Consider the following 20,056-nt stretch of genomic DNA (forward strand, 5'->3'; position numbering starts at 1 on the left):
GTATGTATGTATGTATATATACACACACACACACATATATATATATATATATATATATATATATATATATATATATATACACACACATATACACACACACACACACACACACATACATACATATAGTGTCACAACCCCTGGTATGCCCAAATATGGGAGGAGGCATACTGCTTTCTTTCTCTGTCTATCAGCTCATCACAAGAGACCATCCAGACAGAAAGCCAATATTTTTACTGTTGCCTTTGTTACATTTGTGTTGTATTTGTGCTGATAAATAAATATCTATACTAGTCTCCCTTTATTTATTGTTGTGTCACTATATACATACCTATTTCCCTGGCTCAGCTGATAAAGGAGGAGACCCTTGTGGCTTAGTGGTTAACACAACTGCCTAATATGTAATACAGCACAGGTTCAAATCCCAGTAAGGGTATGGCTAGCTGATGAGAGCTAAATAGCTTGAAATAGATCTATACTAGTCTCCCTTTATTTATTTATCAGCACAAATACAACACACACACACACACACACACACACACGTATATATGATGTACAGGTTATCTATCATCTATCTATCATCTATCTATCTATCTAGTCTCTTGCCTCTGTCTATATCTATCTAGTCTGTCACTATTATCTATCTAATCTATCTTTCTATCTATATCTTTCTATCTATGTCTGTCTGTCTCTATCTAATCTATCGATCGATCTATTGATCTATCTATCATCTATCTAGTCGAAACTGGAAGAAAAGTGAATTCAATAATAAAATGAGATAATCATTTTAATATGTACCAAGGCCTTCAAACCTGCCAAAAAAATAGCCATTTTACAAAGTCACCCAAGTCAAAATATATACATTTATGGTTTACATGTTTTAATCCCCGAAAATTGTACAAATCTCTGTAAATTTAGTGCCATTCAGCCTTATACATACACTCATTCCTTTTGACGTACACATACATTTAAAAATAAATAACGTTCCAGCCTCGTAACTCCGAAACGGATTTTACAACTTTAAAAAAAAAACAAAAAAAAACATGCACACACAAAAAGTTGCTTGTTTTTTTCTTTTCTGATATTTTGTTTTCCTAGATCTTGCATAGGAATAATCAGGAATGGTCCATAATCCAGCACAGGTAGGTTTAAGCTCTCTTTTCTCTTCAGGATGTCATTTCAAAAACGTTTAATCCGGTTGAGGCACTTTGTGGATGCCTTCTATCCCAGAAAACATCAGGCAAGCGATACAGAGTCGCCTAGCAAAGGCACAAGAAAAGGATAATGCTGAGTTTCTTTAGGTTTGGGGAAAAAAATACATGTTATGTTTTTAAAAGTTTATGTTTAGGGTTCTAGTTTGTTTTAAAAAGGAAGTTTGGACCCCGTCGTGGATATGCAGTGTTCAAGTTTACTGATTTGACATATTTGGAATACTGCATCCAATTTTGGTCACCATGATGCAAAAAAAAAAAAAGTGCTGAGATTTGAGAATTAGCGCACAGAAGAGAAACTAAAATAAGGAATTAAGATTAGGAAGCCAGAGGCTAAAACACAGTACAATGAACAGTTGCAGGAATTGGGTATGTCTAGACCAGTGTTTCTCAACCTTGGAGACTTGAAGTCCTGTGGACTTCAACTCCCAGAATCCCCCAGCCAGCACAGCTGGCTGGGGGATTCTGGGACTTGAAGTCCACAGGACTTCAAGTCTCCAAGGTTGAGAAACACTGGTCTAGACTAACAAAGAGAATAGGGGGTGACAGACAATAGGCAGTCTTCCAATATTTGAGTGGCTGACACAGAGAGGAAAAGGCTCAACTTCAGATTTTCAGAGGTTGTGGGAGCTTCATCACTGGAAGCTTTCAAGAAGAGACTGGACTGCCATCTGTCAAAAACAGTGTCGGGTCTGCTTGAGTGGGGGGTTGGACTAGATCAAGGGCTGCCAACCTTTCGGACCTCAGGGACCATTAAATTCATAACTTTAAATCCCACGGACCACTAATGATTTTTAAAAAAAAGATAAAATAGTGTTTAGTGCTATATAAAAATCTATAACTTAGTCTCCAAAGCATGTGAAGGCAGAACAAGAAGTAATGGATGGAAACTAATGAAGGAGAGATCAAACCTAAAATTTAGGAAGTTTCCTCTCTGTGAGAAAAATCTCACCGGAGATTTTAAAGAAGAGAATGGACAGCCATTTGTCTAGAATGGTCTCCTGCTTGACCAGAGGGTTGGACTAGAAGTCCTCCAAGGCCCCTCCAACTTTGTTATTCTGATATTTTTTAATCTACCCACTCTATATACATGTTTTGTTTGGAACATAAGATAATAAAGCTAGAACCTCTTCTCACTGAAAATGGAAAAATCTGTTAGGAAATTGCTTTTTGACATCTTCCAAGACACAGAGCTTCTAATCTAAGCAATATTTTCAGGGCAAGTTAGGGGCTCTTACCGGGCACTTTTAGGTATAACCCGTCAAAGGAAACTCCGATTTCTAAGAATAGAATTTGCTGTTGCTAACTCGTTTCTCTCTCATTCTGAAAGAAAGCAGAGGGGAAAAGAAATCAGAAAAGCAACATAACATGCATGGACTCTCTTCTTCCTTAGCACGGTGATTTCTTAAAACTATTTAAATGCAAATAATTCAAAGTAGAAATGGAGTAATAAATTGGTAGGAGATAAATTTGCAGATGCCACTGTACACTTTGGAAGTTCCAAGCTATTCTACGTATGTATTCGTTTTATATAATGAGCCACTTGACAAGCAACATAAGCTAGTGCACGCAATTTAAACAACACCAAAAACAGCAAATAACAACTGCAATATAACAAGCTTATTGTACCAAAGGCAGTTCAGACAGCCAAAATAAGCCCACAGGACCATCTGACCAATGCTAGTGGGAGAAACCACATCATTTGAGTCGTTCATCAACGATGACCTGGACTGAATTCCATCCAGGTGCCTGATTGGTTTTATAATCTTTTTATTTAAATGCTTACTCCTGTCTTTAATAAGCATCTCAATATGGAGTGCAGTGGAATAAGGTAAAGCTAAATGTTCTCCTTGCACATACTGTATGTGCTAGTCATTCTCGACTCTGCGGTGCGGTGCTCATCTCTGCTTCAAAGCTGAAGAGCCAGCGCTGTCCGAAGACGTCTCTGTGGTCATGTGGCTGGCCAGAGTGCTGTTACCTTCCCATCAAAGGTGCTTCCTATTTTTCTACTTGCATTTTTACGTGCTTTCGAACTGCTAGGTTGGCAGAAGCTGGGACAAGTAATGGGAGCTCACTCCGTTACGCAACGCTAGGAATTCGAACCACCAACTAGTAGCAGAATACAAAGCTGCAAATAAAGCATGGTATTTTCTGGCTTTCTGAAAATAGTGACTTTGAATTGAGTGTTCTCCTAAGGATAGACTAACAGAATTTGTTATCTAGTTGACTTCCAGTACGGATAGTCATTTCGGATTCAATTCTATTCCCACTTCTTTCAGTTACTTAATCAAGTTCTTTGAGGATCCCTCAATCGTCGCTGTGGTTCCCAACATACAGTGATCAGATGTGGAATAGAGTTGCAGGACAGAGAGGATCATTTTAAGAAAGAGACAAGTCAATCTGAATACCTGGCATGCAGGAAGAGAACCAGGGAGGACGCTCCCTAACCTTTCACATGGTATATCCAAAGATTATGGAGATTTGGGCTTTAGTCTGGCAAGATTTTGTCTATAGGCAAGCAACAATAAACAAACTACTGTGAAGTAACTTCTGGTGTCGTTCTTGGTTCCTTGGGCCTGGCACATACCTCTTGTTGCAGGTTTCCTGATAGAGCTGCAGTTGCCCCTCGTTTGCGCTGAACTCTCTCAGCAAAGCATCCCGACTGGTACCCCGGGCGTTTCGCTGGGTGTCGTACAACTGATTGTTCAGTTCTGCTTGCCGTTGACGCAGCTGCCGAAAGGAGGAATACAGATCTTCCTCGCTTTCCTTTAGAGGAGAAAAAGAAAGAGTGTAGGCAACATTAGAACACAACTGACAGGGAAGCAAAAATCAAGATTTGATGGACGAAGCCAGAGGTGGTTTTAAGAATTGTGTGGATGCAAATTTCAGTCATCTCAATTTTTGCTATTAAGTCATACCAGACATTGGCTGGATTGAGTCACTCCTGGAAAGGCAGGAACTTTTTATTTTAAAACAAATCAACATGAACACACTTATAGTTCTTTTTATGTTCTTTTATAGCTTTGCTGTTATAGGGTCTGCTGCTCAAGCAATGTTCTGACCTAGGCTTCCTCAAAAAGCACGAGGCAGAGTCCTGGGCCTGACAAAACCCCTCTTATTAAACGAACGTGAATTCCTCTCATTCACATTCAGCCAAGGCCTGGCCAACAGTCTTAAAGGAATATTTATGACCACAGACCTTATCTATCTTGGAAAGCTGCCATGTCAATATTTTTCAAATGAGGTGCTGTGCAAGGAAAGATTGGGCACAGAGTCTTTGAGATTCACGGACAGATCTTCACACTCCTGAAACTAATCCAACGACTGAACGAACAAATTTAAGGTTCAATCTATTTATGTCTATGGAGATTCTCAGTCACTCAAGTCATGGTTGTCCCAAAGGACAACTACTTCATAAACCGCATGGCACAGCATAGGAGAACAAACCCATCAGGAGAAGATTCAGCAGACCATCTGCATTTGAAAGACAGAGGCCACTCTTTTGAAGACAGCAAATTCCACAGACAGAGAGGACCACTGGATTGAAAGAGGGGGTCAAAGAGGCCTTCTAGGTGAAAATTGAACAGCCCCCCCTCTCAAGAGAGGGTGAGAAATGTGACATCAACTATCTCCAATCTACAACGCAGTCCTTTCGGCAGTTTCAAGAAGACACCACGCCCATTTGCACTACTTGGGTAACCCTGGCGACACAGATAAACCTGAAGGTGGCCTTAACGACTCGCTAAAAGGATGCAGAGGACCAGCTTTGTCTGCAAGGCGTATCAATTCTTCCATTCCCCACCATCCAGCCAGAGCTGAAGAAGATTCTTGGATGAGAAGCGAAAGGTCTTCAAAAAAAAAAAACCCAGAAAGTCCAGTTGCCTCTTGAAAAAGCATCTTTAGCGCAATGTGTTTGCTTGCTTGTTTGTTTATCCATCCACCCACCCACCCACTCATTCATTCATTCATTTACCCTGGGCAGTTGCCAAACGTGAAAGACCAGGTCACACATGAAGGTGCAATCATACCGATTTATTGCTAAACAGCCTATGCGCAGGAATCTTCTCAAACAAACATTTAGCACTTGCTTCGAGTTAGATAAGGGTCCATCCATGGATTTAAAGGGAGCTTAGTTTGTTTGTGTCTTGTAGGGATTCTAGGCTGACCCCCCCTTGAACACCACTTTTATTTATTTCATTTATTTATAACCCATCTTTCTTAATTTTTATAAATAACTAGTTGATAACCTGCCGTTGCCCAGATATTTATAGGGAGAAAATGTCCAGAGCAAATGTAATTTCTAATGTTGGATTTTCCCCCCTACCAGAGGGAGCCCCCTTGTGGAGCACTGTGAAGCTGTTACTATGGCAACTCCACTGAGCTGTACAGTAGAAGACATTTTCCGGCAATACAGTAGAAGACATTTTAAGGCACAACAGGCTGTATGTTAACAGAACACACACCGAGCGGTGTTAGGGTTGTCTTACCCTCACAGTATTTTTTTCCAGTCATCTGTATACCAAGTTTGGTTGAAATTGCTGGAGTCGTTCCAGAGTTATGCTGGAACACACACACACACACACACAGCCATTTTTATAGAGAGAGAGATTCAAGGTGGCAAGCGCACCAATACTTCACCAAAATGTTATTTCCCTTGGATTTTACCAGCTACTGACAGGTGGAATTAGATGTCCACTTACCAAGATCTGCTGCATTTCACAATATATTAGAAGAGAAGCCAACTCTATGTCTTCGCTGTATCCGTTTTTGAGGGGGACTGACCGATAACCTAAAAGGGTAGGATTAAAAGCCTTTTAATGGACATTTCCAGGCAGTCTCAGACTTGCACACCTGAGGGGACAGACTGAGGCTCACCTGTTCTTATCTTGAAAGGACAGAGTTTACTAGGAAGCAGCAGGAAAGAGAAGGCATCGTGAAGGATCGCAAGACAATCCCATGCCCCAGAGCTGGAAAAAACCACAAGCAGCCACAAGAGATCTGCACTTCTGCAAGAGGTCAAAAGCAAAAGAAGAATAGAAGCTATCCAGACAATTTTATCTATTTTTTAGCAGGAGGAAAGTTCAGATGTAACAGCAACAGAGTTGGAAGGGACCGTGGAGATTCATGTAATCCAACCCCCATGTTCTCGTAGACCTAAACTATTACTGATAAATGGCTGTCTTGTCTCTTAAAAGCCTTCAGTGTTGTGGCACCCACAATTTCCAAAGGCAATTTGTTCCACTGATTGTTCTCACTCTCAGGAAATGTGTCCTTAGTCCTAAGTTGCATCTTCTCTCTTTGATTAGTTTCCATCCATTGCTTCTTGTCCTGCCTTCAAGTGCTTTGGGGAATAGTTTGACTCCTTCTTCTTTTTTGCAGCCCCTGAGATATTGGAGCACTGCTATCATGGTCCTTCTTTTCATTAAAGTGGGTTCCAGCAACCGTCTTCATACGTTTTAGCCTCTAGTGCCTTAATCATCTTTGTTGTAAACTAGACATACCTAGTTCCTGCTGTCGTTCTTCGTATGTTTTAGCTTCTAGGCCCCTAAATGTGGTATAAAGGTAAAGGTTCCCCTCGCACAGATGTGCTAGTCGTTCCTGACTCTAAGGGATGATGCTCATCTCCGTTTCAAAGCCGAAGAGACAGCGCTGTCCGAAGACATCTCTGTGGTCATGTGGCTGGCATGACTAAATGCCAAAGGTGTCCAGAACGCTGTTCCCTTCCCACCAAAGGTGGTTCCTATTTTTCTACTTGCATTTTTGCATGCTTTCGAACTGCTAGGTTGGCGGAAACTTGAACAAGTCATGCGAGCTCACTCCGCTACGCGGCATTAGGGATTCGAACCGCTGAACTGCCGACCTTTCTGATCGACAAGCTCAGCGTCTTAGCCACTGAGCCCTAGATGTGGTATAGCCCCCCTCCCACCCGTCCTCCCACAAAAAATCCTCAATTAGCTGGCCAATGCAATAACAAAACCTGGCTGTATTTAAACCTCTCAAGCAAGAACAATCAAGTTCGTACTTAAGATTCACATCCTGATAAACTGAAAAGGAAATAGTGTTATGAGAGTGCTTTACTCCATAGGTAAAAAAAAAAAGAGTTGAGAAAGTGTTTGAGACGTCACTGGTAAAACTTGCAGAGCGAAGATTGCCATGCAATTCTATTCTCACTTTCAGCCCAAGCAACTGAGCTAAGATAGCAAGCTCTCTCTCTTTCAGCCTCAGTCAGACATGTTATAGAAATCTGAAGATGAATATAATCTGGTTATATTTGATATCCACCTGATCTGACTCCTTTGATTGGAAAAGTCGCGTGTGCCAAGAAGTTGGGGTCGCTGAACATGTCTTCTTCGTAGACCACAAAGCGTAGAAATGCTATGCTGGGGTCATAAATTTCAAATTTCACTTGCTCCTGGAGTACCCAAACTGGATTAAGGCCATTGTCATCTGTAAGAAAATGTATGTTGTGTTATATGCTTGAGTCCACACACTGGCTTGAAAATCTGAATACCAAATCAAGCACTGTGGTTCAGCCATTTATTCTAGCACTGGCACTAGCACTTAAGACTTACAGTATATATCGCTTCACAGCCCTCTAAGCAATTTACAGAGTCAGCCTATTGCCCCCAAAAATCTGGCTCCTCGTTTTACCAACCTCAAAAGGCTGGAAGGCTGAGTCAACCTTGAGCTGGTCAGGATTGAACTGCTGGCTGTGGACAGAGTTAGCCTGAAATACTGCATTCTAACCACAGGGAGGGAGGGAGGGAGGGAGGGAGGGAGGGAGGGAGGGAGGGAGGGAAGGAAGGAAGGAAGGAAGGAAGGAAGGAAGGAAGGAAGGAAGGAAGGAAGGAAGGAAGGAAGGAAGGAGGAAGGGTAAAAGCACTTATATACCAATCTTCACAGATTCTAGGTTGATCCCTTTTTGAACACCACCTCCATGTTCTGCGACTCCTTCTCTTACATCAATTAGAATTAGGAGAATTAAATGGAAAGATTAAACAAAGATGATGGGTGATGTGAGGCTAGGGATCTTCTCTACCCCGTGAGTCAACATGGCACCCCCACCCAAAAAAGCTGAGTTTTCAAGCTCTTCCACATTGCGAGGAATGTGGGGGACACACTTCACCACCAGCGGAAGAATATTCCAAAGGGCGGGGACCACAGCAAAAAGAGACTCTCTCGGATCCTACCAGCCGAATGTTTGTTAGTTATTTATTTAATTTATTTATAACCCACCTTTCTTATTTTTATAACTAGTTGATAACAACATAAAAGAAAATAAATCATCCATCGTCTCTTGCCCGCTTCAATACTTTTAATTGCTATGCTTTAAGACAGTGTTTCTCAACCTTGGCAACTTGAAGATGTCCGGACTTCAACTCCTAGAATTCCCCAGCCAGCATTCGCTGGCTGGGGAATTCTGGGAGTTGAAGTCCGGACATCTTCAAGTTGCCAAGGTTGAGAAAACTGCTTTAAGAGAAAGAGAGGTGCGATTTCTCCGCGGGTGGTTCATGAAGCCAATGAGGAAAGAAGACTCGGACACGAATTTCCTTCGGGACGAAACCGACCCAGAACGAAGTCTGGGGGCTTCTTTTATTGATCATACACAAGGGAGGGGTGGATTCACATAGCCAATGCGGACCAATCATGATTGTGCAAGCTTACAGTATATGGTAACTCATTTACTCTCATGTAGACTTGAAGAACACTCATAGTCAATAAACCTTTTATCATCATGCAAACATCCAATGCTTAATTAATGTTTGAGAGTTAAACAGTTGTAACCCCTGATTTAATCAGCGCTTAGTTACAAGTCTGTGGTTGCTGATCTGCTTAGTGTTAAGGGTACTGATTTAATCAACGCTTGGAGTTGGACAGTTTGCCTTACTGATCTAATCATATGGCCAATTATTGCTTTTAGTTTACTGATTTAATCATATGGTTAATTATTGCTTCTGTTCTATACGTGTTACAGTATGGCAGATGCATACCTGCACGTATATCGCAACATCTCCTCCTTTTGTTTTAAATTTTGAGGAGTCAGAAGGGAGTATCGTTTTTCTCTGGGTCTTCATCAGAGAATGCTGTTAGCAGGGCTTTGTGTTGTGAATCAAAGATTGCTGTGTTAATGTTTTTGTCCTGTGTCATACTTTCTACTGTGGACTGAATGATGATTCGGAGCACTGGGATTAAACAGGGTAAAAGGAGAAACCCTAGGAGCGCCATGCCTGCCATGAAGGCGGCTTGTTTCCAATTGCGAAAAATTCCTCCCAGGAAGCCTGCATCATCCATTAATCCTGTCCACTTTTGCACGGGTACGTGAACCAATTTCTGCAACTGAGATTGGCCACAACCTTGCCAGTTGAATCAATTTGAAGACAGCAATTTGTAAGATTAAATTTCCTACATACTCCCCTTTCTTTTGTTTTCTCTTCAAAACATGTGAGTGGAATGCACATGTGTTTAGCTTTCAACCATGAAGGTCTAGCAACGAGGGTACAAATTTCTGGAAAGAAATTTACAGTATCCAATTTTCCATGCCAATTAGTTTCAGATATCACTTTATATGAGCTTCCAGACAGGTTTTAAACAAGCAGAAATTCACAGCCTTGCTTTCCCTTTAAGGTATAGGCTGCCCATTTTAAAAGGGATGGTTCTTCAACCTGCCCTGGCTTTTATTTTAGTGAGGCCAAATTGAGTTTAGCTAATGTGCAAAAACTGTGTGTGGAAGAGATAGTTTCAATCTAATTCTGAATAGGCTCTTCTCTCTCTCTCTCTCTCTCTGTGTGTGTGTGTGTGTGTGTGTGTGTGTGCGTGCGTAGCTGCTTCTACAATACAGAAAATACAGACATTTTTGACAAACTTTCCCTCCCACTAGACATAAATCCAAGGTGTTCAGAATTGCTGTGCTATCATTCTCAAAATACAATTCTTACATGAATACATTAAACTGATTACAATATAAATGAGAAAAGAAAGAAACCTAACAATGAATTTCTGTGAAGAAAGCAAAGAAAGAGAACTTTAGGATCAATTTTCACCCTCCCCTATAGTCTTCTGGGGATAAAAGAAAGTCTTTTGGTCTTTACTTCTCCATCTCAGAGTCCATTCTTTCATATCTGCTGGATGGCATTAAGCTTAGCTTGCTGATAAGAGTGGTCAGTCAGGTAGAGTCTGTCCCAGGCTTGGGTAAGTTTTTTCTCCTCATGTCAGGTTTTATCAGAATGCAATCACCAGCAGCCAATTCAAGAGTTAGCAGTCCTTTGTGTCTTAGGTGAAGAAAAAGAGAGGCCAAATATACAGTTCTATACAGACACAGTCCCATGTTGTGGAATCTCACCCATTCTGTCCAAATGTGGAAATCCAAACATTATTCCAGAAGGCAGACAATGTAAATGATGTAAATTTCATGGAACAGGACATTCCCACTGCTTCTATGATTGAAACACTTTTGCAGTAAGATGAGTAAATTTTCAAAAGAGACAACAACTTGTGTTGCAAACAAACAAACAAAATATCATAAGGTAGAGTACCTTGACTCACAAGCTTTTAAAATTGCACTCAGGTGTAAAAGAGAAAGGGAAGAAAAATAGCTTTAAAAAAAAATGCAATTAAAAAAGAGGTACTTGAACGCTCCAAAATATTAGATTTCATTCAGATGGAAGCAAATTCTCAACAAGTATGTTAGAACATTTACAAATGTAAGCAAAATATCTCAAAATCATTTCTGTTTATAGGTTTAATTAAGCATTTTAAACCTCAAAAAGTTCCAGAAGGAAAAGAGAAAAAATCAAAATTGTATTCAGAGCAGAAAAGGAAATGCAATTGCATAACTTTTATAGATGAAAAGATAACAGTAAAAGGTAAAGGTGAAGGAGCAAGTCACCCATTTACTCCAAATTTCTCAGAAGAGAGAGGGAAAAAATGGTTAAAATGAGCAGAAAAACTTCAGCCGCCCTTCAATACCCAAAAGGAATTAGGGAAAGAAGGGGGGGAATGCACAGAGGCATTCACAGGTATCTCTGGGGGCATTTCATACACACGTTCACTGTAAAAATGAGCAGACACACACGCTCTCCCCACCTTTCCTGTTTCCCTCCAAAGAATGACCCAGAGGGAAAAAAAGGGGGGGGGAGATTCACGCAGGCAATCACAGGTCTTTGGATCTCTTCAGTTATCACTTTCTGGGGCATTGGGGACATATACATTCATACTGCAATCATGCTTGCTCATGCTTGCTCATGCCAACCAATCAATGTAACTATTTCAGGAAGCTTTTTCACAAGCCACCAAGCTTCATTTTATTTATTAGAGGATCTCACCCTCCCTTCAGGTTTGGAAATGATAACACACAAGCATACACACACATATCATTAAATAACCTTGCAACTTATTGTTTCTTTATATGAAAGAAATTAAAGTACATTCATACCAACTTTTACCATTGACATACATTTGCACTGCAATCAGACTGCTTGTGTAAATCAATTTCACATACAAAAATCCCATTTCATTCATTCTTCATGCAAAGCAATTATTACAATTATTTCAGGGAGCTGTACATAAGCCAATGAGCTCCATTTTCTATTATTAACTTCCCTCCAGGTCTGAAAATGATTACACACACACATGCACACATACCATGAAACAACACTTTCAGGCCTGGAGGAGGTTCTGTCACTTTAAATCTTCAAATTTCTTTCCTTGGAGAACTTATGGCTCATTCTCCAAGCAGTGGGGAAACTCAGAGAGCAGCTTAAATCCTAACTACTCTTCCCTCCCCCACAGCTTCAAGCCCAAGCTTATTTATTTATTTAGCTAGCTGATCAAACATGTCACCATCAATTCAATTCAATTCTACATGTTATTAGATGCACACCTAAGAATTTTTTTAACAGACATTACATCAAAGTAATCAAGTCCAATTACCTAGGTCTTCCCATTCAGTCAGGCTTTACCTCGTTACCTGCTAAATTTCTTACTTTTGCTCGAAGTTATGCCCATTCTATCTCCTTAAGCACTAGATTGTTAATATCTGGCTCTCCCTGGGATGTTCCATTTCTATCTTGATCTCCCAGCAGCGCTGGCATATTTTTAAAGGTCAAGATTTATAGAGACAATGTATAGAGATGTTTGTCCACATTGTTTGCATTGGCCAGAGTTCCAGGTTGGTCCTCCCAGCTGAGCGCTGGCATAGTTTTAAAGGTCCAAACCCCTAGCTCTCCCAGCAGAGCGCTGGCATAGTTTTAAAGAGCAAGATATATAGATATTTTATTAACACATCATTTGCATCTGGGTGGGGCTCGAGCTCTACTTTTCTTTCAAAAGACAACTATTAACAGCTTTCTAACATATCCCTGTGGACTCCTTAATCGCTTTGGGGAAGAAACTCAGGTAGAACTTCTCTTCAGTTCATCTGATGGTGGCCAGAAAATCAGCAAATTTGTTATAAAATCTAAATGAAAACTGCCTTCTAGAGGCCGGGTTTCGAGTAGGTTGGCCAGATAGATGTGCAGAGGGTTTTACTCAGGTTGAAGGCAAACCTTTAGTAGGAATTTCCTTCATCTTATACATGCACACACAAGGCAACACTCTCCTCCTCCCCCAAAAGAAAAAAATCTTTACTCAACTGAAGAGTAAATCTTCCAGGCCTGAAAAACATGAAAACAAGGTTCCCTCCCCCACAGCTTCAATGGGGAGCCAGTCAACAGACTTCTAACTAAACCCCTGGTGTATGGGGATTGCATGCCATACAGAGAAGGAGCATTTTTAATTTCCTTAATGGTTTTAAGAGGAATGGCCCTCCTCATGAATTTGGAGGCATTTGATAAGCAAACGCCATGTTGTTAAAATGCCCGGAGGGGTTCGGGGTTCCTCATGGAAGTAGGTGCCCAATTTTATCCATAAGGAGAGCTTTAAAGACCCCTTTTCCGGGTATATTGGACAATGATTTTTGACATAAGTCAATAAGTCAATTAAATGCTTTTGAGGGGAAAACGGGAAGCGACTTGCCCATCGCTTGAATAATTACACCAGAAAATTTACAGATATCCCGAAGTTCATGAAGGTGCGCTACCTGTTCCTTCGAGAAACCCGACCTCATACTCACGAAATGGGAGGGTGCTCCGTTCGCTGACGGCCGGCCCTGGGTGCGAGGCTTTTCCTAGCCTGGGGGTGAGATGAGGTGGGCGACGCGGATCATCACGTCGGGGTCACCAGATGCGATTTCTCCGCGGGTGGTTCATGAAGCCAATGAGGAAAGAAGACTCGGACACGAATTTCCTTCGGGACGAAACCGACCCAGAACGAAGTCTGGGGGCTTCTTTTATTGATCATACACAAGGGAGGGGTGGATTCACATAGCCAATGCGGACCAATCATGATTGTGCAAGCTTACAGTATATGGTAACTCATTTACTCTCATGTAGACTTGAAGAACACTCATAGTCAATAAACCTTTTATCATCATGCAAACATCCAATGCTTAATTAATGTTTGAGAGTTAAACAGTTGTAACCCCTGATTTAATCAGCGCTTAGTTACAAGTCTGTGGTTGCTGATCTGCTTAGTGTTAAGGGTACTGATTTAATCAACGCTTGGAGTTGGACAGTTTGCCTTACTGATCTAATCATATGGCCAATTATTGCTTTTAGTTTACTGATTTAATCATATGGTTAATTATTGCTTCTGTTCTATACGTGTTACAGTATGGCAGATGCATACCTGCACGTATATCGCAACAGAGAGGGAGAAGGAAAAGCAAATCAAGATGATTAAAAAAAATCATCTATCCATCATCTCTTATCCACTACACTACTTTAATTGCTATCCTTTTTTTTGACTTGCCTTCCACGTTCCCCTCTTAGATCTTCGTCTCTGTCTATGTTTGCTTCTTGGATGTTCAAACTAGATATTCCTTCCGCCTCTACCCTCTTCCACGGTGCAGTCCAACTTTTAAAGAGCAGCAAACAGTACTTACTCACAACAGTTGTCTTGAACTTGTTGTTGTCATATTCAGCCCCACAGATCTCCACCTCTACAAATGGGCGTGCAATGCTTCTGCCAGTCTTGGGAAGATGTCGGGCAGCAATGACCTGTTTCAAGGCAGCAGACAATATTCAAATTATTCCAAATCATACTGAATTACTGGTGCACCTATCCAGAAGCTGCTACTCAAACCAGATAATAATTTAACAGCTTCTTCCTCCAATTACCTAAGGCACAACTAGCTCAACAGCAAAGATTCAATCACATCCATTGATTCCAGTTTAGCTAAGCGCTGAAGCTGCTTGGGCTTTGTCAAAAACAGATTTTTGTAATAATTTAAATTTATTAATCACACCGAGCATTTGAATAATAGAGGTTATACTACTACTACCCTATAACAGGCAGATAAAAACTGTGGGGTCCTTGGTGATCTCTGAGCTTGGTGGTTTTCTTGCAGACGTTTCATTACTAAACTAGGTAACATTATCAGTGCTAGAAGAAAGTGAGGTTTCTTCAGTTTACCCCAATCAAGTCAGACATACAATCAGAAACAATAAGCAACAGCCTAATCAAGAAACTACCAAGAAGAAAACACCAACCCCACCAATAGTGACAGGGAAAGCCACTGATATATAAAATGAGAGCAAACTTGACTATCTTCTAGCCAATGGTGTGATTCAATTTTTTTTACTACTGGTTCTGTGGATGTGGCTTGGTGGGCATGGCTTGGTGGGCATGGCAGGGGAAGGTTACTGCAAAATCCCCATTCCCTCCCGATCAGCTGGGACTCGGGAGGCAGAGAATAGATGGGGGCAGGCCCAATCAGAGGTGGTGTTTACCAGTTCTCCAAACTACTCAAAATTTCTGCTACCGGTTCTCCAGAAGTGCTCAGAACCTACTGAATACCACCTCTGCTTCTAGCACTGATGATGTTACCGAGTTGGGTAATGAAACATCTGCAAGAAAACCACCAAGCTCAGAGAGCATCAGGGACCCCACAGTTCAAATCTGAGCTGCAAATGTTCTCTTCTAAGAAAAATTATTCAAGAAATCTAAGCAAGGAAACTTGCTTATGGCAAAGTATGCCATAGTTTTAGTAGTCAGAACAATCGCAGAATCTAATGAGGATGATTTTACAAAAAGCCAATTTTGGTTCAGCAAACATATAACTAGAAAGGTGACAATCAACTTGATGGCTGACATTTGAGCAGATCCTTGGAAAGTGTGGTGCTTTGATGACAGAGGCCCAATAAGTACAGTAATTCATAATTTGTTTGCCCACATCAAAGGTCAGCAACCCGCGGCTCTGAAGCTGCATGTGGTTCTTTCATCCCTCTGCTGTGGCTCCCTGTCCAGTTGGCACCACAATTTGGAAAGGAGCTTCCAGTTGGAGGGGGGGGAAGCAGGGCATGGCAGGAGGAGACTCTATGGCAAGGGGCGGGTTTTCTGGTCAGCTCCACAATTGATAGGGCTTTCATTTAGGACAGGTAGAAGAAAAAGGACACCGTGCTAGGAGGAGACTCTATGGTGGGGAAACCGGACTTGCGGTTGGCTCCAGAATTGAAAGGGGGGGCTTCCGGTTAGGACCTTTTTGGCTCTTTGAGTGTTTAAGGTTGCCGACCCCGGCTCACATGTTAAGACTAAAATTTGTTGCTATCTTGGGCATAAAAACCACAGGCTGTTGGCAGATACCACAAAAGCTCTTCCCTCAGCCCATGAAATGGCTCCAGTCCTTCAGCAGTATTTGCAGAAGCCCTAATCTAACAAAAGTTGCCAAGTATTAATTCAAAGGAAAACCTCTTATGGACACACACACACACACACACACACACACATGTTCCTTGTCTGCCATTCATGCTTGGGGGGAAACATTTACCCGCACGGTCAAAATCATTTGCAGCTTCTTCTTGCATTCATTTGGCACGGGGTCATAGGCCTCATTTCTCATGCTTTCCGGCTGAAGCACGAAGCCAGTCCAACCGTTCAGTGAGAACAACGCTTGATTCATTTGCATGTATTTATCTGAGGAGAATATTTGGAACGGGGAGGTTGAAAAAAGGACATTAGTCAGACGGTTAGAGGGTTGACCAAGGGGAAGGATTGACGGAAAGCAAAATCTCCTAAATAAAAAGGGGGTGGAGCTTTTCTACACCAACTTAGGACGAAAATGAGCAATGCGAAACAATTGAACAAGTATGGGGTACTTCCCAAGAAGATGCAGCCATCGTCCTTCTCAATGGAAATGAAAGAACTATAATAGGCAGGTAGTCGTCAACATGTGACAAGAAGAAGGACTGGAGCTCTGATCTCTAAATGAGATGATCATTAAATAGTGCCAGATTTTAGGATCTTTTTTTTTTTGCTCTTGAAGCAAATCACTGCAATTATTAGGTGAATCACTGAATAAAAAACTATTAACGCTGGCAACTGAGAACTGTCAGGTTTGAATGCATCTGGGGATAAACCTGCACTTCCTTGTTTCCTGAAATATTACATTTCAGTGAAATATGACAAACGTCGTTTGCCACTTACTGGAACTGCTAACAGTATGGTTTGGATTTTTAGAAAACTTTTTTCTTTAGTTACAAATGGGTAACAAAATACATCAGCGATGTGGCAATAAAAAAACTACATATATATGTATGTGTCGATGATTAAACGCTGAAGGAAAGAAAACCTTAATGATAATGAACATACGGGGAAAATCTATACTGTAGTATAACATAGAATTAGTTCAGTCCTCAAAAAACCTGATTGTATAGAAGCCACAAAAAAACTGATCCAGCTTCTCATTTTAAGAAGATAATGACTTCAAAATTGGATAGAGAACATACAGCTTATATTTCATAGAAACACAAATTACTGAATTTTTCAGAGTATAAGATGCACTTTTCCCCCTAAAAGAGGGTGAAAATTTGGGTGCGTCTTATACACCAAATGTAGCCCCACCCACCAGCCCCCATCCTTTGGCCTCTGCCTCACAGCAATTTGCCTCCTTGCAGCAAAAAGCAAACAGCCTGTTTCATTTTTAGCTTCAGCACACAAGCAGTTGATTGTTGGTTGGATCGACCTCCCGACCATCAGCTGTTTCAGGCTGCAGGGATTGCCAATGCCTATTGCTGCCTCCACACACACCCCATTTTCGACCTCCGCACCCCATTTTTGGCATCTGTGTGCCACGTTTTCGGCCTCCATGCGCCCCATTTTCCGTCCATTCTGATCCCCTGCCATAGGCTATGGCAATCCCTGCAGCCTGAAACAGCTGATGGTCGGGAGGCTGATCCAACCAACAATCAGCTGCTTGTGCTAATCAGGCTGTGCTGCTGAAACAGGCTGTTTGCTGTTTGCTGCAAGGAAGCAAAGGCAGATTCCCCCCCCCCTGTTTTCCTCCCCAAAAGCTAGGTGCGTCTTATACTCCGAAAATTTCAAAACTAACAGATATTCAGCATTCTCCCTCCCTCCCCCCTCTCTCTCAACACTCAGTGGGATCATTTCAGGAGGTTGCGAAGTGAATGAGAAGTTTGCCTTTTTGTTTTACCTGGTGTCTGGAAATTAAGAGCCACCATCTGCACCCCACAAAACCAGAAGCGAAAAGGGTCATAATTTGAGGAATCCACTCTCTGCCCTTTGGGATAAATTCGAGTCAGTCCCTTCTGATTATACTTCAGGAGGTCAGATGGTTTCTGCTTGACAATACTTTCTGCTTTGGTTTCCACAAAAGAGCGAATTTCTTTGAAATCAGGATTATCTACAAAAAGAAGGTGCAGGAAAAAGCAATTTCATAAATATACAGTTACTTACTGCAGAGTTGCAATAGGAGACTCAATTTATCCTAATGGCCAAAGCGCCAGGATAGTAAGTAGTAATGCTACTTTAGCCAGGAAAGTGTAGGAAATGGGCACTCACCCCTCTCCTAGGAAAATGAGATATTTTAGGAAATATTAAAATGGCAGAATATTTCCCGCTAAAAGGGAGGCTGAAACTCATCCCACCACCACCTTTGTCAATGGGCCATTACGGTCTGAGCCAGTCTATTCTACATAACAAAGATCTACCTCCTTCAGGCAGAGCCATAATAGGAATCCCAAATCCCTTTCTTTACATCATCACCCAGCAAGGCTCAACCAAGCCTGGGACTCAAAAGACAACCTACAAAGCTACCCCTGCATGGCCCCATGGGAGTCTGACAACCAATCAGAACACAAGCTCAAATTCAAAGCCCAACAAAGGACATAAAACCCAGGCACCCTCAGCATCTCTGCTCTTTTTTGCCCAGGATCTCAAGCCTTGTGATCCTGTTCACCATCAATAAATCTTCTTTCCAAGAAACGTCCATGAATCCAGTGTCTTTTCCCCCCACTTGGAACTGAACCCAGATGGATATTTCTTCCAACAACTGCTAGGTGGGTGACTTGGGGGCCAATCACCAGGAGACTGTGAGCTCAAGTCCCAATTTAAGCATGAAAGCCCAGTGGGTGACTTTGGGCCAATCAACAGGAGATTGTGAGTTCGAGTCCCACCTTAGGCATGAAAACCAGGTGGGTGACTTTGGGCCAGCCCATCACTCTCAGCCCAACTCACTCCAGAGAAAAAATGTGAGTTAGATACGTTTGCTGCCTTCAGTTAAATTAAAATTAAATTGCAAAATTAATATGCTGGTGGCAGAAGTTTGCAAAATAGATCCCACCCTACATCGAGGCGGAAAAGAGACAGTGAGATGACTTCCAATGGCTTATGCAGCAATTTCCCCCTGCATCTCACTTCAAATAGGAAGAAATTGTGCCATGGATGTTTAGACATCATAGTTAGAAGGACCTTTCCAAAACCCATTAGATTGCAGATCTCCCCAGTTTGCAAAATTGGAAAATATGCAAATATCAAAGAGTTTGTTTTGAAGATCACCTCTCCTCTCTAAAAACAACAAATATTGTTTTGGATTTAGCAAGCCAACCGTTGGGTTAAAAATGGCTTACCAAGGTTGTCTTTGGTTTTGCTCGTTGGTATGCAATAGATCACCAAGTCAGATAACTCCATGGCAATTAACTGCTTCTTTTCCAAGTATCCTTTTAAAGTTTTCTGTTTTAAAATGTAATTAAAAAAGCGAAGTTTAGAGAGTATACATTAGATCATGACACCTAATAGGAAAAGAAATCTCACAAAATCACTCAGTGGACGTCAACTTTAGGCTGGATTCTACTGAAATCCTGTCACAAGATCTCCCAATATTTTAACTAATATCTCCAACGATTAAATCACACTGAACTTTTTACCTTCTTTTTTTTTAAAAAAAAGAACAACTCCCTGTCAATCATCCCAAAACATAAAAATGTTCCTACTATTTGATTTCCAGGTATCCTGATTAGTTTAACTGTCAGAAATGCCATGCTGCCCTTGTGGGATGAGAATGACAATTGGGGGTAAAATTTGGAATAATAGAGCAATTGAAGGACAGTTGTGTGATGTTGAACCATATACAGGTAGTCCTCGACTTATAACCATTCGTTTAATGACTATTCATAGCTGTGGTGGTGCAGTGGTTAGTGTGCCGAACTGCAGGCTACTTCTGCTGACTGCCAGCTGATTGCAATCTGGCAGTTCGAATCTCACCAAGCTCAAGGTTGACTCAGCCTTCTGAGGTTGGTAAAATGAGGAGCCAAATTGTTGGGGGAAATATACTGGCTCTGTAAACTGCGTAGAGAGGGGCTGTAAAGCCCTGTGAAGTGGTATATAAGTCTAAGTGCTATTGCTCTTCCTTCTTTCGATCATCTGTCCATCCATCCTTGATGTGCAGTGGTTAAGAATGCAGTATTGCAGGTTAACTCTGCCCGCTGCCAGGAGTTCAATCCTAACCGGCTCAAGGT

General features: G+C 41.5%; 1 protein-coding gene across 2 annotated transcripts in view; it reads right to left on the reverse strand.

The window, feature by feature from the left end:
• Positions 1–766: 766 nt before the first annotated feature.
• The window catches only part of PLCG2 (phospholipase C gamma 2), a 104,897-nt gene continuing 85,607 nt past the window's right edge, over positions 767–20,056 (reverse strand). The window contains exons 26-34 of one of the 2 annotated variants that reach the window (XM_087729406.1): positions 19,169–19,271; positions 17,734–17,943; positions 16,072–16,217; positions 14,188–14,302; positions 7,491–7,655; positions 5,909–5,997; positions 3,796–3,974; positions 2,447–2,531; positions 767–1,256 (exon numbers count right to left, since the gene is read on the reverse strand). In XM_087729406.1, coding sequence (XP_087585532.1) covers positions 2,489–2,531; positions 3,796–3,974; positions 5,909–5,997; positions 7,491–7,655; positions 14,188–14,302; positions 16,072–16,217; positions 17,734–17,943; positions 19,169–19,271 — 1,050 coding nt within the window. In that variant the 3' untranslated portion in view covers positions 767–1,256; positions 2,447–2,488. Of the gene's footprint in view, positions 1,257–2,446; positions 2,532–3,795; positions 3,975–5,908; positions 5,998–6,044; positions 6,215–7,490; positions 7,656–14,187; positions 14,303–16,071; positions 16,218–17,733; positions 17,944–19,168; positions 19,272–20,056 lie in introns of those variants that run through there. The other variant, XM_087729407.1, reaches the window with a different exon arrangement.

This window comes from Thamnophis sirtalis, unplaced genomic scaffold (genome assembly GCF_051295495.1).
Source record: "Thamnophis sirtalis isolate CommonGarterSnake01/CBP01778 unplaced genomic scaffold, rThaSir2_p1.2 scaffold_14, whole genome shotgun sequence".
Taxonomy (NCBI): domain Eukaryota; kingdom Metazoa; phylum Chordata; class Lepidosauria; order Squamata; family Natricidae; genus Thamnophis; species Thamnophis sirtalis.